Source organism: Euprymna scolopes, chromosome 8 (genome assembly GCF_053919585.1).
Source record: "Euprymna scolopes isolate OS-2025 chromosome 8, ASM5391958v1, whole genome shotgun sequence".
NCBI classification, from domain to species: Eukaryota; Metazoa; Mollusca; class Cephalopoda; order Sepiida; family Sepiolidae; genus Euprymna; species Euprymna scolopes.
Window position 1 is genome coordinate 13,873,350 of NC_136489.1, and position 19,422 is coordinate 13,892,771.

A 19,422-nucleotide genomic window follows, 5' to 3' on the forward strand; every position below is an offset into this window, starting at 1 on the left:
GAGATTTAAGACTTTTTTGGTGCTGAATTTGCTAATTCACTACCATTAATACCGGAATGGCTCGGTATCCAGCAGAAAATGATTTCTTTTTTATTGTTTGATTCAATTAATTTTTGGAGTAATTTTGCGATTAGCGAGTTGTCCATCTTTTTATTTTTAATCGCTTTTAGAGTAGATTGGGAGTCTGAAAGGATTATAAATTTGTTTTTTTTTGTTGCTATTGGAGGCGAGTTTGAGAGCTAGGATTAGAGAATGTATTTCAGCACTAAAGATTAAGGTTTCTTTTGAGGGGTTTGATTGTTTTTTGATTGATTTATTGAGTATTGCTGCACTGGCTGTTGCGTTATTTTGTTTAGATGTGTGTGTGGTCTGGATACTTTTCTTTGATTTTATCAAGATCATCATAAGTTATTGGATGAGTATGTTTCTTTTTATATTTACTTAAACTTAGGTCGATGTTAGGGGATACGATTTTCCAAGGAAGGGTTTTGAGTAGGACAGTTTCGTGAATTTTGGTTATGGGTAGATTTGCTTCTTTGGAAATCGAATTTATTCTAAGTCCAAAGGTTTTGATTGCATTTTCTTTTTGGTCGAAAAGGTGTTTACGGTTTGGATTTAAAGTGCTATTGTGTGCTGGGTTTGTGGGGTTGGCTGTAAATTTTGTGTAGTATTTTAGACCAAGGTTTTGATTTCTAAGCATTGGAGGAGTTTCATGTACTTCTGCATACAGGCTTTCTACAGGGGAGGTTGGAAATGCTCCTAGTGCTAGTCTTAGTCCGGAGTGGCATACTGTGTTGAGGGTTTTTAGATATGACTTTCTGGTGGATTGATATATGAAGCTACCATAATCTATTTTTGATCTAATTAATGCTCTATATAGTTTGAGTAGTGTGTTCTTGTCAGCTCCGATGACTCGTAGGAGTTGTAATGGTTTATTACATTTGGTTTTGATGTGATTGATGTGTGGAATGAAATTTAGTTTTTTGTCAAAAATGATTCCCAGGAGCTTGTGCTCGCTTACGAATGGAATTTTTTCGCCTTCTATCTGTAAGGTTGGGTCAGGGTGGAGTTTGCGTTGGTTACAGAAATGGATGCATTTTGTTTTAGTTTTGGAGAATTTGAAACCACTTTTAGTTGCCCATTTATTAATTTTATTTATGTTATGTTGTAGTTTTCTTTCAATAGTGTGAGCAACCCACGGCTAACTGGTTGCCCCATTGAGGGATTTTTACCCTCTGCAGGGAGGCAGTCGGCTTATTCTAGGGCCCTACCAACAGGGCAAAAAAAAAAGGGGGGAGAGGGGGGCGACGGGTGGGAAGTAGGGAAGGAGAGGGAAAGGTTTTTTTTTTACACAGTGATCACCACTTATCAAGGCCCGGAAGCCACTCAGGGATAAGGGTTATTGCAAGTACATTACGTTAGTGTGGAGATTTGATGAAGTGTTTACTTAAGGGGGCGGTTCATTAGAAATTTGTTAACATTGGACTTAAAGACATCCAAATTGTAGTCCGGAGGGAAGCAGGCAGACGGAACAGAGTTCCACAGGTGTGCAGTTCTAAGAAAGAAGCTTTGTTCATGGAATTCGCGTTTTGATTTAGGCACAGATATAGAGTGGGGGAAATTTTTCACAGTGGATTCAGCTAGACGGGTGTTTTTCGTGAAAGATTGGCGAGGGGGGACCAGAGATTGGAGCTCAGATGAGCACCTGCCATGGAAATAACGATAAAACAAGGATAGGCTCGCAACGTCTCTTCTGTGGGAGAGAGGTTGCAGGGTAGAGAAAAAGGCATCCCCCACTAAGCCACGAAGTCTATTTTGTACTCTGTCAAGGCAGGATAGGCTGTTTTTAGCAGCTCCTGCCCAGATATGGCAACAGTATTCCACCCTCGGACGTACTTGGCTTTTATATAGATAGAGAATTGCATCAGTAGTGAGATATCTTCTGGAGCGGTAGAAGGATCCCACCATCTTTCCAGTGACCTTGGCAACAGACTTGTACGTGTTCCATTTCAGATCAGGAGTAAAGGTCAAACCCAGAAACTTGTCAAAACACGGGGCCTCACCCAGACGAGAGCCATCCATCACAATTGATGCCAGCTGGGGATCAGAGCGTTGATGATGTAAGGATAGGAGTTTGGGGGTTGTTGTTTTTGTTTTTGCAGAACATAATTAAGTTTTACAAAAGAGAATAGAAAACAAAAACAGAAAATCGATGTAAGTGCATTTCGTCTCAGGAAGCCAATAGACAGCCTGATCTGGTAGCACCAGTCGTGTTAAGGGTATCGATTAAGTGATGGTGACTGATACTACAGTAGCTAATCCACACAAGGGGGGAGATGTGTGAAGAATCTGCAGGGAAGATATAGGACGCAGTTTGGCACAGAAACGGTGACAAAAATCAATAGCCAACACTCAATCTCAGTTGATGGAACACCACACCACATAAAGGATGTGCATTCAGCATGCCAACATAATTGTGTAGTCAGTGATGAAGCCCCACTGCCATATAAGTAACCAGATGAAGGATCCAAAGTAGGAAGTGTTTAATGATACGACAGACGAAGGCACCACTGAGGAAGTTCCTGAGCCTGTACCATTAAGGCAAAGTACCAGGAGAAAACGGCGTGCCCACACATTGTCATTTGTGTGATCTTGAGGTCAGGGAGGAGTGTGATGAGCATGCGCGGAAGTGCATAAGAATTGTGTGCCAGTGTAGGACTCGGGCCTACCTGCAGCGACCTTTCAGTTGAAAATCAAAAGTCTATCAATGAGCTACATCCATCCTACTCACAGTGACGATTGAGTTTCGCCCAATGGCTACAAAAACCAAGCTGATAAGTCATTCGGAGGCAGTTGAAAAAGATTACTCTGTGTTCGTGATTGTGTCATGGCATGTCAACTCAACGGTATTATTCAGGATCATGTTATGTCGATCGATGGTGTTTGGGATCGTCTCTTCTCAATCAACAGTGTTGTTTAGGATTGTGTGGAGAAACTTAGACAGGACTGTGTTGCTATGTATAATATACATTTGTATACATATTTATATTTCTTTGTGTTGGCGTTTTCTCCTCCCTTATGAACAAACAGTTGCACATTCTTTTAGTGAGTGTGGTTGTGGTGGTAGTAGAAGTAGTCATCAGTAGTTGGATGAAATATAATTACATGATTATTATGATTTAATATAGTGCTTTCTTAATTTTAAGACCTCATGTTATATAAGATGATAATACTATTCTGATCTAGATTGAAAGGAAATTGAGAGTACTGCAATTTTTTGTGTTTAAGCATATGGTATAACTGGGTAATGCCGGGCTGCCAGCTAGTATATAAGAAGACAATTTAAAACTGTAAATTATACTTTACATGAATTTATTTTTCGACAGGATACTCAAATAAGAAGTATTAAAAATATTAAAATTTCCTAAATCTGCAGAATTTCCAAGAAATGTGTTCTCATCAGCGGAAAGATATTAGCAAATTAACAGAACAGCAAAGCTATGAATTGTTTGGTACTGGCAAAAACAGAACAGCATATGAAAATAAATCATAAATGCAAAAATAAAGTTTTAGTACAAAGAGTTCATGAAATGTGGAGAAGAAATGAAAAACGAAAAAGTGAATTAAAAATTAAAGATTAAATATCCAAATGAAAGGATATGGTGTGGTTAAGTATTTTCAAGACGAAATGATCATAAGAGCCAAGGTTCTCACACGAAGAAGATGGATTTATAATGTTCATAAATAAATCCAAATTAAAAATACAAGATCCGTGTAATCAGGGTCTGTAGAAAAATCCATTTGCAGTTGAGAAAGAAAGGTCATTGGAATCGTTAAAGATTTTTCACTTAGGGATAATGGAGCTGGCGATGTTTAGTAATGATGGAAACCTTGATTTCTGCAGATTAAGGAAATTTTATTATTCTTAAATATTTCTTATTTGAGTATCCTCCATAGCCCCTGGAGGGGCATAGGCCATCTACAACTTTTTGTAGATGTTTTTGTAACGAGTTTTTTTTAAAGGGTGAGGGTGCTGGCCCCACGCCCAACCTTCCCAGCGCCTAGCCTTCCCAAATGGTCACCCGTCTTGTATTGGCCAGGCTTAACGTTGCTTAACTTCGGTGATCTGGCGAGAACTGGTGTGTCAACGTGATTGTGCCGTACATATATTTGAGTATCCTGTTGAACAATAAATACATGTAAAATATAATTTAATCTTAAATTTTGTTCTTCTATAACAAGCTCTATTCCCTATCTTAATTATATAGAGCGTTTTGATTTGGTTGGGATTACTACATATCTCTCTCTATATATATGTGTCAAAACATCGTTAATTCATTACCCACACAGCATTAGCCATATAGCGCAATGGTGAGAAGCCTTGACTCATTTGGGTGGTCGGGTTTCGATCCTGGCTTGAGGCAGTTGCCTGCCTAGCCGCACTGATGAGCTGTTAAACAGTACTGTATGTGGATGACTATATATATATATATATATATATATATATATATATATATATATATATATATACATTCGCTTAAAGTTGGAGCTTTTGGCTTTTAAACTTAATTTTCACTTCGTGAGATACATACATATATATAAGGAAAATTGGATTTGAATTCTGTAAAATTTACAACAAATTTATTTTTCAACAAAGAATACAAGAATGTAAAAATTTCTTTACTCGATGGATTTTCAATGTATATCCTCAGAAGAAACATAGCAAAACGATATTCATAGGCAGACTATACATTTTGTTGATTAGCACATAAAAACTAAAATTTGGAAGGTTGTGCGAGTAATTAGTCAAATTGTATCACGTTTCCTCATTGATTGATTAGTCAATACATGATTTTTAAAACAGCTATTTTTATTGGTTGAATTCAAATATTAACCTGCGCGAGTTGCGGGTCTTTTTCAACTGAAAAATCAGTTTTGGAAAAAATGTTGAAGACACAGGACTCATTTTTCTTTTCTTAATTTAAGGACCTTGGCGCCCAAATTGTCATGAGAGACAATTTACCTAAAAAGTTAGGTGTTTCCTTTTGATGTAATATCTTCTTTTCAGTCAGCAAAGATTGTCAATTTTTTGTTAATTATAATCTCATGGATTCATCCGAATTTCTAATGGATTGTGAATTAAAAGGAACAGTTTCGTGTCAAGGACAATCAATAATCTTCATAGATTATTCAACTACCACTTCATCTATTGCATTTCAAAATGATAATCAACTTCAAAATGAAAAATTAATCAAATTCAAATTGAGAATTAATCAAATTCAAATTGAGAATTAATCAAATTCAAATTGAGAATTAATCAAATTCAAATTGAGAATTAATATAAAACAAATAAATTTAATATTTATTCTTTTATTTTAAAGGGATACAAAATAATATAAACGTTCCAACGACATTTATTTAAAATTAATATCATCTATGTTAATTAAAAGGGAAGTAATTTCTGTATTCCAGTTATGAAGTTAGAGCAAGTCTTAATAGCCTCAGAAATCATCACTTCTAACTTGCTGAGGCGAAATTCTTTAGTTGTTAAAGACCCCTGACAATCACCAACTTAAAATACCAACAATCGAGTTTGTCATATTCCTTTTTACGTCAGATTTTATAACTGACCAAACCGTTTCAATAAGATTTAAACTTCTTCGATAACTAATATAACACCCTTTCATAAATTTCACTTGCTATTCTAAGGCACTCTTTGGTCCATTCTTTTGCATTTTTTTCACATGAGATATACATGTCTACTTCATTTAATCACATAAATTTATATACGACGATATAATTTTATGCATAAATTTTCAGTATTTACTGTAACAGTGCTCAATACATAGGTAGAGCTAGATAATAAGTTATGAAAATATATATGGCAATTAAGCTACACAGAATATTCCGCATTTTATCCTTGTGAGAATTCGTTAGGTATAAGACTGACGAATTCTCACGAGGATGAAATGCAGAATATTCTGTGTAGCTTAATTGCCACACACACACATATATATATATATATATATATATATATATATATATATATATATATATATATATAGACGCAGTACATTTTCATTACACATGGGGTAAGTTAATTGAAAGAATTATCAATTAGTAAAAAAAATAATAAAAATTAAAAAAGTTATTTGAATTTGATTAATCCATTTTGAAGTTGATTATTTCTCTTTTCATGTTTTCCAATTTGAAATTGATTGTTTCATTTTGAAGCTTTAATTGCGAAATATGATTTTTAATTATTTCAATTTTGCCTTTAATTGCAAAATAAGATTTTTATTTAACGTAAATTTGCCTTTTAATTGTTTCTCCTCAAATTCAAGTTAAAGGAAAAAGCTTAGGACTTAATTTTGAATATGGGTATTTCCTCTGATAATTATACTGTAGCTTTGGATTGTTTCAACGAGAAATTCCTGAATCCTTCTCTTATCAAGGGTCGAAGTTGAGGAAATTATTCCTCAGGAGCTACAGATAACGAAATTGAAATAACTTAAAACAAGTAAAACTAGACTTATCAGAATTGGACAAATCTTTCGGAACTGATTTTTTAGTCACGTGCAAGCGACTCTATAAGTCACTCCGTCGGTTGGTCGGTCTGTCTGTCCGTAACACTTTTATGCTTGGCCTTTTTCGTTAAGATCAAACGTCTGTTGTTAATAGATGCTGTTCTTAGATTTTTAAGCTTTTCTTGGCGTTTTGGCCAAGATCAAAGTGTAATAAATAAATAAATAAATAAATAAAAAATTGTATGCACACACACACAGAAATTGTATATATATCCTTTCTTGCAAAAACGCTGGGGTTTTCGTTAGTAAGTTTAGAGTCCAGAGTGAATGCGGTATTGTGGTAAATGTTGCCAGTCAAGAGTAAAGTCGCCAAAGACTCCATTTTCACTTTAGTTACAAAGACCCTGCAACACTCCCCTCCCCAGATCTTATAGGGCCTTGTGCCTAAATTTGTTTTGTCTTTTGGAGATTTTACTTTTTTAAATTTTTAAATTTTCTATTGGAATTTTTTTAATTGTAATTTTTTCTTTGAATGGAATAAATTAAATATGAAGATCAAATTGTAGTATCTGTTCCGGAATATACTGCAAGCAAAGACCATATTTGACCTTGGTCAATGTAGGGGCAACCCTTCATACAAATTGTCACTATCCAGCTCCCCTACTCCCCGGGGAGTTGGTTCCTATTTCCCCTTCATTCCTCACATTAAAAATCGGCCTTGTGCCTAATTTGCTCGGTGGGGGAGCAAATAAATACCTTTTTCTTGGCCTTTTGGGCAAGATCAAGGTTATTTATTTAAGTCATTTCAGCCCATTTTTCGGTCATTTTAGTTTATTTTTAAGAAGTTCATGTCAGTCGTACATTCACACATTCATTCATTACACGAGAGCATGCTACTAATGGCTATCGGCTTTGTTTCATAGAAAACTTTACTTCTCGTATATTTGTGGCTCACATCCTGTTCCGCAAGTTCCCAATTAATATCGAAAGGGAACAGACATTGAAAATGAGGAAGCATTATTCTTCATTTCTTATTTATTATGTTCAACCTTTTTAACATAATAGATTTTTCACAGGCAGCGTCTTTGAGTGTAAAGAAGCGGGAGAGATGCCCACCAAAACCACCATTTTTTTCTTCTTCTTCAGAAGATCAACCCAATATCACGGTCAGCTCTGGCTATAAGATTGTTCATCCTAAAAAGGGTATGGATCCCTTAAAACTTCAAACTAATACTAGTGAACATTCTAAAATTTATAAATTGGGTAAATTGGCAGGCCATACAGTTAAGGACTGCTGTAAGTTTCAACAAGCCAAGGACGCTTGAATTCATGACGGATTGAAGGATGCAGAGTTCAAACTTCAGGATTTCAACTCCAACTGTATAGACTTGCAAAACAAGATGATTTAAGATGGGTCTATTACTTCCTCTCTTCCCAGCTATGAAAAGATGCTGGGATACTGTTCTAAATAATTCTATTTATGACTTGAAGGTTCAACGCGCCAAGAACCTTCGAATCTGTACTGTTTTGGTAATCACTTAAATACGGATTGTAAAGAAAAGAAAGGATTTCCTTATCCATGTGTTACTTTGTGGGAAGGCCTACTTTATCTCATCAGAATAATTACATATTTCCAGTTATTAAAATATCTATTAAGAGTAAAGGACCTCCAGTCTCTTTCCATTGTATATTGGACACTGGAAGTCAAAAATCCTTTTTCTCTCAAGTTATTTTATAAAAATTGTGTTCTCAGGAAAAATTAATACCTAAAACCATAGTAATGTCTGCCAAAACCTTCATCGGAACGAGATCCATGGAACTCCTGGATCTCAGTGTCTTCCTAAAATTGTGATCCCAAAACGCCTTTCCCTTTGTTGCTCTATTCACAGACAGACTCAGTTTAAAATTTCAAGTGAACAGATTTGATGAAATTACTTCTAATATAATGGGAGCAGGACTTCACGTCTTTCATGGCTACAAAGATTTAAATGACACCTTGCTTAATGCCCTTTATGTAAAACTTCAAATGTTTAGACCAGAAATTGTCTGAGTAATTTCGTAGAGACCGCAGAGGTAAGTTTTTTTTTAACTTTGACCCATATTTTGACCCCTTAACATTTGTTTTGGTCTCAAATCAAAATAAAAAGTTTGACCTATGTTCAAGTTACCTACATCTAAAATTTCAAGTGTTTAGACCCAAAATTGGCTGAGGAGTTTGGTAGAATCTGCAAAGTTCAATTCTTTCAACTTTGATCTTTTGGCAGCTAAATTTTAGCACCAAAACCGATTAAAATGCTTGGCGCATGTCTGAATACCTGTTATGTAAAATTTCAAATGTTTAGACCAAATATTGGCTGTGTAGTTTGCTAGAGATCGCAAAGGTAAAATCTTTTGAACTTTGACAGCTCAAATTTTCAACCCAAACCGATTAAAAAGCTTATCCTATCTCTGAATACCCTTGATGTAAAATTTCAAATGTTTAGACCAGAAATTGTCTGAGTAATTTGTTAGAGACCGAAGTGGTCACATTTTTTTAAACTTTGACCCCTATATTATGACCCCCTTAACATTTCTTTTGGTCTCGAGTCTAATTAAAAAGTTTGATCCCTGTCCAAGTAACCTGCATTTAAAATTTCAAGTGTTCAGACCCAAAATTGGCGGAGGAGTTTGGTAGAGTTCTCAAAGGTCAAATCGTTGAACTATGACATCTTGACAACCAAATTTCTCACAGAAAACTGATTAAAAATATTTTCCCAAATCTCTATACCTCTTATGTAAAATCTGGTCTGTAGACCGAAAATTGACTGAGTAGTTTGGTAGGGAAATGTACAGTCACAGACAATTTCATTTTTATAGACATATTAGTATGGGTGCCCGGCGTTGCCCAGGTGTTTGGAGGTGTGTGTTAAGCAAAAAAAAAAAAAAAAAAAAAACGTGGTAGTAGGAAGGCAAGCTCGAATCCAGACCATGAAGGAGGAAAAGAACGGGGAGGGGGGGGGAAGGCGACATCTTTGCTGTTACGACCACCGCCAAACCGGAAGTGACGAAGGTTTAAAAATTAAGGCTAGACAATCGAAAAGAGGAGATGACTTTCGGAAATATCGGTGGAAAAAGCGACCCCTCCATGTAAACAATTGCCCAGTTTAGGGTGAAAAAATTAATGTTTTTAGCAAATATTTCGGTATTTGTCGTCTGAAAGGTCGAGTTTCAAAACGATACTGATCTTGTGAAAATCCACCACCTCGGTCGAAAGTTTTAAGCAACATGCAAACATACATATATTTATATATTGGTAGCTCAAATTTTCGACCGAAACCGATTAAAAAGCTTGCCCTATCTCTGAATACCCTTTATGTAAAATATCAAATGTTTAGACCAGAAATTGTCTGAGTAATGTGGTAAAGACCGCAGAGGTCAACTTTTTTTTTTTTAACTTTGACCTCTATTATAATCCTTTAACATTTGTTTTAAGCTCAAAGCAAGTTATTAAATTAGATCCATGTCCAAGGAACCTATATCTAAAATTTAAAATGTTTAGACCCAAAATTGGTGGAGGAGTTTGGTAGATTCTCAAAGGTCAAATCGTTGAACTTTGACCCCTTAGCAGCAAAATTTCTGGCCGAAAACGGATTACAAAGATTTTCCCAACTCTCAATACCCTATATATCAAATTTTGAGCCTGTAGACTGAAAATTGACAGAGTTATTGTGTAGGGAAATGTACACAGACAGACACACACACTTTCAGATATATGGATAGACATAAAAATTATGCATGTAAAATTACATATGTTTGAAGCAAATGACAATCAAATGTTCCAAAATATGAATTTAGGCAATAAACTAGTATTAAACAATCAATTTAATATTAAACGATAAATATAAAAAAAAAAAAAAAAAAAAAAAAAAAATCCAAACGAACAATAGTTTTCAAAAATCAACCAATTCTAATGAAATTTTCTGTATTTATAAAATAATGACCACGGTATATTACGAACTCATTATTATTATTTTAAATATTTTAAATTAAATATTTTCAATTTAAATTCCTGGAAATTTACTATTTTGTGTAAAGATAAACACCTTCACTAAAGTTATAATATTAAATACTACCCCCCTCCAAAAAAAAAAAAGATGAAAACACGAATTTAATTTTGCTTTTTTTATTGATTGTAACAGTTAAAAAAATATATACTTTTTTGGGGAAAATTACGAAAAAGTCCCTAAATTTTGTTAATAATATAGTTATAACTCGAAGAAAAATTATTTTTCTCGAACTAACGATATTATCATCGAATTCAATATTTGGTCAATGTGTGATATAGGACCAAATGAGGACTTACCTTTAAAAAGTTGATATTTATAGATATTGGGGTACTGTATGGACAAATATCACAAATTTGTCACCAGCAAGCAACTTTTATGATCATAAGACTTTCATATTCCCATGTTTTATCTAATACTTTAAAGTGACCGCCATTTTTATTCTTGTTATATAAGACACTTGGCGCATGCTCCAAGCAATGCATCCCCCTCCCTCTGTTAAGTATGATAACCAGCGAAAACAATAGGGAATACATTGGATAATTAAGGTCAAAATGTCATAAAAGTTACTTGCCGGCGACAATTCGTTCATATCAATTCTGAATACACATACAAATTATCTTTTTTAAAGGTGTCTTCATTTGGTTCTCTAGGTCGCATTCACTATTTTACACACACACATATATATATATATATATATATATATATGATGCATCACACTGTGCACTAGCAGTATCAGAATTTTTTGTGAAAATAGCGAATAATTCCACCCCATCTTTCCAAGCTTATAACTCCTCGAAAAATGCAATTCAAGCCCTAATTTTTTTTTCAATTAAAGGAGCAAGGACCAAGATTTCATTAAAAAAACAAAAAAAAACAAAAAAAAAACGTGTTTTTTTTTTAAAAAGGTTTTAAACTTCGGACTTTACAGGTAAAATTCGACGAGAACACGATGTCCGTTTTTTTTTAAATTTGAATATATTATGTATTGACCTTTTCTCTTCAATTTGTGAGTAAATAATTATGTACTTATCCGAGTCGAAATTAATTATTATTAGACATTTACAAAATTGGAGGCGTGAATTATTCGACCCCCTGTCTTTCCAAGCTTATAACTCCTCGAAAAATGTAATTCAAGCCCTAATTTTTTTTTTCAATTAAAGGAGCAAGGACCAAAGTTCCATTAAAAAAAAAAAAAAAAAAGAAAAAACAAATAACGTGGTTTAAAAAAAGGTTTTAAACTTCAAACTTTACAGGTAAAATTCTACAAGAACACGATGTCCGTTTTTTTTTAAATTTGAATATATTATGTATTGACCTTTTCTCTTCAATTTGTGAGTAAATAATTATGTACTTATCCGGGTCGAAATTAAGTATTTACTTTGTAATAGACACTTAACAATTGGGATGGGGGGGGGAACCGTGAATAATAAAAAAAAACGTTTGTCTAAAATATTATATTCGGTTTATTGGAAAGAACATAAAATTTCACATTGACCCTGAAAATATCGTAAAAATAGAATCAATAGAAAAATTTTGATAGATTTTTAAAATTTAAAAATTTAAAAATATTGAGTTTAAAAATTGAAAAATATTGAGTTCGGAAAATTCATTACTGTTTTAAAAAAAAAATAAAAATATTTTTATTACTTTTAAAACAACTGTAATAGTTTATTTTGGAAGTATAATCCATAAAGAAAATAAATAACCCACTTTTAACAGAGAAATTACGAGATTTTTATATTGTATTCGCAGTTTCGTGTTAGGGGTGTCAAAAATTCCTACAAAAATTCCTACAAAAATTCTGCACGTGAAACATTTTAAAAAATATATATATATATATATATATATATATATATATATATATATATACGCACAAAAAAAATTAATGTTTAATTAAGGGAAAATTTTAGCGTAAATTTTACATGTAATATTTAAATACTTTCCTTGCATGCATATTTTTCTGTAATTTTTTTTTAACGCATAGATATATATATATATATATATATATATATATAATTTTTCGTTTTAGCGATAAACTTTGGTTTGTTATCTTTTAAACAGAATCTAAACGTAGAGTAAATTATGATAAAACTCTATAAAAAGCATAGGGATATTTTTTTTTCAGTTATTTTTGCCCGTACTTATTTAGGTACGTGCAAAATAAATAGCCGATGCTCAAAATATATAACGGTAGAAAGCTACATTAGCGAATTCTATGAAAGAAAACATCTTGCACTTAATTCGTTTGTTAGTAGCACCAACAATTTTATTTTTTATTTTTACATAGGAGCACCATTTATCACCGGAGGCCACTCGAGGATCATGGTTAATGAATTTTCAGTAGCCAATGGGAAAACATTGTAGTAATCGTTAGTAGTGGAAATTTGATAAATTGGATTACTTAAGGGAACTTGTTTACGTTGGACTTGAAGACGGCTATATTGTAGTAAATTGGAGAGCAGGAAAAAGGAACACTTCCACAGGCGTGAAGTTCTAAGAAAGAAACTTTGTTCATGGAATCTATGTTTAGGCTTAGGCACAGATAAAGAGTGGGGAAATGTATTGATAGTGGTTTCAGCTAGATGAGTGTTTCTTGTGAAAGTTTGGAGGGGGATCATAGTTTGGAGCTGAAACGAACATTTACCATGAAAATAACGATAAAGCAGAGCCATGCTCGTAACGTCTCTTCTGTGGGAAAGAGGTTGCAGAAAGAGAAAAGGGCATCCCCCACAAGGCTATGAAGTTTGTTTTGAATTTTGTCAATATTTGATGAAGGCAAAAAATAAATAAATAAATAAAATAATAATCTAGTCAGAAAATTTGTCAATGACATTGTTGCCAGCACTCTGAAATTTGCAATTCCTTAGAGCAGGCTTTTTTTTTTTTTTTTTTTTTTTTTTTTACAACGAGAAAAACCGATATAGAAATTGCAAAAAAAAAAAAAAAAAAAAAAAAATAAAATAAAATAATTTCTGAGAAGAGGTCTAAGGAAGACACAGCAACATAAATGAAAATGGAAACTGCAGGAAAAAAATGGGCTGAACGGCGACACTCCAAAGCGAGAAAGCAAATGTCAGGGTTGCAAAAAAGAAATACTCTTTTAGCATTTAAATTTCCCGCAAAAATATGCGCGCTCTTGCGCGTACAACAATGGGCATCACATATAACAAAAAATTATATTGCTTGATATCCGGAAAACTACTTATCTGTGAAAAAGTGAAATGCGATATTCGTTTACAGCATACCTGAAAACCTTAAGTCGTTATTTTAAAGAAAAATGCTAAGGTGGAAAACAAGTTAAAAGTTACCATATTTTTATTTTATTCTTTTTTGGTTATTTTGCTACAAATAAAATATGATTAACTCTTCATTATAGGCACCGCCAAAAATGGCCGCAAAATCAAGTTGTTGTTGTTTTTTAAAACGAAATTACATTTATTAAAATCAATTATTTCTGAGTAACGTTTTTTTTTCCAGAAAGATAAAACCCTGAATTTTATCATATAGAAAACAGAATAATGTAAAACTTTTTCTACTATTTTTAATTCAATTTTAAATGTTAAATTTTCCCCAAAAGTTAACAATTGACATTTTTTGTCTTGCACAAAAAACGTACTTAAATATTTTAAAAAAAGGGTTTTTGAAATAATTTATTTATTTATTGTCTAACTAAGATTTAGGATGATTTTCTAAGAGAATATGCAAAAATATTTTAATATAAGTACCTGAATTTCAAATAATTCCACTTATTCATATAGGTAACCAGATATTTCGCGTTGACGTAGAGTTCAGATCGACTCTGTTTACGTTTTCGTTTGATAAAAAGCAAACTATGGAAGACCAAACAGGCAAAAAAAAAAACTTATTTTTCAGTGACGAAAATTTCAATGTATTATTAAGCTGAGGCTGGCCAGTACCAGATGGGTGACCATTTGTATGCGTTTGGTTTTTAATGTGTATGTGTGTGGGGGCCAGGCTCCCCAAAATGGGGGGGGGGCAATTTAAAGCAGAATAAAAAAAAAATTATTTCAGCGCGTTTGGTCCACCGTAGTCGAAAGGCGGCAAACGTTTTCAAACGGGATCGAAAAAATGATGCTATTTTTAACACAAAGGGCACAATATTTATCGAATTTTTTTTTTTGGTATCGATTATTCAAAGCATGCCCGGTTTAATAATGGTCATGCATTATTCGGCTCACTAAAAAAAAAATGTTAATTTATTTATCAAAAAATTTAAAATAGCTTTTTTCGTATAAATATTAAAAAAAAAATTTTTTGTTTTGCTTAACTTAAATTAATTATTTTACTTAACATATTCACCGAATTTCACACTTCAAAACTCAAAAGCGGGATAATTAAACACAATCGATGTTCTGATATTCAGACGTCAAAATAAGGTATGCAAACAATTTTTTTTTTTTTTGAATCTATAATTCTGTCCCTTACAACAACACAATATGTTGATTTCAGTTTCAGATGATTATTTTAAGCATATTTGTTCCCACTTCAAAACAAGGGGGGGTTTTGTAAGCAAAATATATATATATATATATATATATATATATAAATATCGTTTATGAAAAATAAGTACACTGTTATAAAGTTCATTCTTCTCCTAATAATCGCTGAAAATTTCGTATTGATCGGATAATTACCTGATTTTTGGTAGATTTTTAAAAAGACGGTCCGTCAAAAAGTACTGACCTGTCCCCCCCCCCAGTTTTGGCGGTGCCTACTTCATTATCTTGAACATCCATTGCGTCGTTTCTGTTTTGAACTAAAATGGCAACCGCATTACATTACTCTATGAAACATGCGGAGAAGTGTGTTTTCAGTATTGTGAAAACTAGTTGCTTGCATCAAATTTAAATGCGATATTCGTTTTCAGCAGACCTTTAGAAAACAAGTTTTGGTACTTATGCACTTATTGAACTGTGCTGAAATAATGTTATTTAAAAAGCCGTTCTTAACATGCGGAGAGGAATGTGTTTTTTAACTATTCTGTACTTTCACCTATCAATGTAATAAAACAAGATGGCTGACCTATACGAGAGTGCCCACCCCCTTAAAATAGATGTTTTGCGCCCCACTTTATTTTTCAAATTTTTTTTTTCGACGATTATCAGATTAGACTTAAGTATCATATTAACAGAAAAAATAATGTGAAGAAAAATAAAATATAAATGATTTTTAAGAAGGGGGGTTTCTTTTGCGTAATTTAACAGAGAAGTCAAACAACTATACGAAAAATATATACAAGAAATAAATGTTACCGAAACCAATAAAAGTCAATTTTATATCTACCTGGCTAATTTGTTTTGGTTTTAAAGTAGTTTTTATTGCTCTTTATTTAATCTTAAAAAAAAAAATTCTATTTTTCCGAGCGGATTTAAAAGAAGAAGAAAAAGTGGCATCTTCTTCGAAGAAGCCTCGTTTTGAATTTTTTTGGTATTTTTTAAGCGAGAACTCAGCATACTATAAAGAATCCAACATCTGCATGTTAAGGTTGGGGGGGGGGGTTATTCCGAAAGCCGTTCTCAACATTGGGAGGTTGGGGGTGTTTAAACTGAAAGCCGTTCTTAACATGGAGAGATTAGAGTGATTAGCGGGATAATCTTAAAAAAAAAAAAAAAAAAAAAAAAAATTCAATGCACCTGCAAACCTTGAAGTTAAAACGAGACTTGTTCTTTCAAAACAGAAGATGCCGCCATTTTTTCCCAAATCCGCTCGGAAAAACTGATTTTTTTTAGATCTAATAAAGATCAATAAAAACTACTTGAAAACAAAAAAAAATGAGCCAGACAGATATATAATTAACTTTTATTGGCTACGGTAACATTTATTTCTTGTATATATATTTTTTGTGGTTAGTCGTTTGTTTGCTTCTCTGCTAAATATAACGAGAAAGTGAACACACTTCTTAAAGGCCAGTAATTTTTTTTTTCTATTATAATACTGAAGTTCTGTAATCTATGATAATCCTCGGTAAAAAAAAGGGTGTAAAAGGATGAGCATTCTCGTATAGGTCTGCCCAAAAGATAACGTAAAACATTAATTTAACTTGTATATACTATTTAATAAATAGCGTTGTTCAATAAGTGCACAAGTACCCCCAAGGTTTTTAAGGTAGGTTTTGCGTTGGTCTATCAGTCCACAATTGCTGATTTTTCCATGTATTTTTGTTTTATTTCAAACACTTTTTTTCTTTGAGAGATAACTTTCAAACACAACCAAAAAGTAATTGGAAACTAAAAAAAAAAAAAAAAAAAAAAAATGATCAGCCGATGTTCAAAACCATGTTTCATACCGCGTCAGCTATTAAAATGCACGTCTCTACATTTTACTTTTAAAAATAATTTTACTCACCTGGCATCTTTTTTGTTCCATGTCTTCATTTGACCAACTCCAATGTTCTTTTGTCCAACATCATTCACTCCGTCGTCAGATCCTTCGCCTTCCACCTGCGTAGGTATATTTCCTTGATCCATTGTTATCTTTTCTTTTGAAGGACTTTGTTTTTCTAACGGACCTGTTTCTCCCTTCGTTGGTTTACACTTTTCTTTCAAGTATTTTTCAACTGGAGGTAGGACTGGTAAAAATCCGCAGTTGCTGTGCTTCAAAACTGTTCGTCTTTTCATTTTATACGTAGTCACAGGTTTCGGTGGACGCCATTTTGTTTTCCTTATTAACGCCGTTCTCGTTTGAAATTTTACTTGGAAACCATCGGCCAAAAATAACGTCCTATTTTGAAAACGATCTTTGAACATTTTACTGTAAGAGATCATTTCGGGGCATCGCGATAGTACAACATCCTCTTCAAAAGTTAAAAAGCTGCAGTTTCCGTCGAGAAGCAAATTCTGGGGTTCATTCTGTGTCCGTTGCAAATAACTTCCGGTGGAAGCAGCCATCTTGTTTTTGGATTATTTTCTATTCGTCGAAATTGTATAGACCAATAGCAAGGAAAACGGGACAAACGTTAGGTAATCGAGAGCAACCTCCCTTATTTTTTTATTACCTGCCTTTTGAATAACTTTTTACTTGCGTACGAAACAATAAAATTGTTACGACATGTTCATCAATTCTGTAAAGTAGAATGCAACCAAATATCTCTGTTACTCTCGTTTGTCATTGGGTGTTTTTCTGAAATTGATAAACGTAAACAAATTTATTAGGAAAACTAAAAACAAACAAACATAATGATTTGTATCTTTATTATTGAAACTACTTACTGTTCTCATCTTGAGTGTGATTTTCACAACGTTTCGGCTTATGCAATCTCTTACGCCCGCTGTCTTCCTGTCCTCTTCCCCAGGGGGAAGAGGTGAAAGCAAGCAGGTCGTTCCCTACTGGGGAGTGGAAGACCTAAAGGACAGCACTTTTACATACGAAAATAACTTGGGGTTGGGGACAACAGGGATAAAATGCGTAATGGGCAAAACAGGCCGGGGACAAAACAAACAAGTGGACTGGGCATCTTTGGAAGCTCTCCTAGTGCCGACTACCAAAAAATAAACAAACTCGGGAAGAGGATCGACACACATACTTACCCTAGTCTAGGCCCTAATAAAGTACATACTTTCCACTCTGGATGATTACTCATCCTAACTAGCCTAACTCTGTACCCATATTACAAGGTGAACCTTGTATTATCCGAAGGGCTGGATTCCAGCACCTTAGGACCAATACCACTAGGGTGGGAACACGAGCTCGAACCTAGCGCCTCATCGGATGCACAAGCTAGTGTTGTGCACCCATCTCCTATCAAAGTCTATGCGGTGCAATCTTTCCCAATCACATCTGATCTTTATTTTAAGTTGATGCTTAAAATAAACGACCAGATCCTGATCCGAAACAGATAACCCCTCATAGACAATATCCAGACGTGAAACCCACGTCACTAATCAAGCTACCGCTAGGATCGCAAGAAACACCGCCTGTTTCTCCCTGGCAAACGGTGCGTTCACATTGTCAACAACGTACGCTAAATCAAGTGGCACCGCTCCACCAGTGGATCTTTTGCGGTACCCACCACTAACTCCTCATATAGCCTCCTCCTAAGCCGTGCAAGGTCTCTGGACCCCGGCAATGCCCTAAGGGTGGCTCGGCATTCAGTCAGGAAATGCCGTTCCCCCACCGGTCTTCTACGACCTTCAGCGGCAGGGGCGGATATGAGACGTGGAAAAGCTCGTTCCACGACTGGTACCCAGTGCGTTTCCTCCATCAGTGTCCGACTCAGGAACGCCAGTCTTTCTGCGTGCTTGTGACTTTTCAAGTCCGGCATTCCCAAGCCTCCCTCGCTAAGCTTCTGTGTACAGACCTGTCTGCGGACATATGGCTTTCCTCCCTTACAGAGAAGTTTGAAAAGAAGGTGCTCTAAAGCCTTACAGCGATCCGCAGGCAGGGGAAGAACAGACAAGCGGTAAAGGATCAACGGAAACACGTACGTAACACATGCCTCTGCGCGAACCTTCAAGGACAATCTCCTACGAATCCAAGTCCCTATTGACGACTCGACCTTTGTCTGTACTTCTGACCAATTCTTGTCCAGCTGGAGCTCCGGACCGAACCACATTCCGAGGATCTTTACCGGACCATCAGTCCAGCTGAACGTACCTGGAAGCTAGTTTACCCCGGTCCAGGCGCCCAACCGCAGGACAACTGACTTGTAGCGATTGATCACGGCCTCTGTGACAGCTTCATACTCAGCAATCGCCTCTATCACCGCTCTAACGTTGCTACGCTTTGCAGCGAACATGGTGACATCATCAGCGTACACGGATACCCTGGCAAATTTGCCGCTAGGTAGAGCTATGCCGCGCAGGACTGGTCTCGCTGCCTCGTCCTTTAAT

The 19,422-nt window shown here is 34.6% G+C and overlaps 1 protein-coding gene across 1 annotated transcript in view; it reads right to left on the reverse strand.

Annotated features, from left to right (window-relative positions):
* Positions 1-19,422, reverse strand: part of LOC145283491 (HEAT repeat-containing protein 4-like) — a 2,203,577-nt gene that overhangs the window by 2,153,022 nt on the left and 31,133 nt on the right. Inside the window, exon 3 of the mRNA XM_080132316.1 lies at positions 16,940-17,713. Within this exon, the coding sequence (XP_079988442.1) occupies positions 16,940-17,481 (542 nt within the window). The 5' untranslated portion in view covers positions 17,482-17,713. The remainder of the gene's footprint in view (positions 1-16,939; positions 17,714-19,422) is intronic.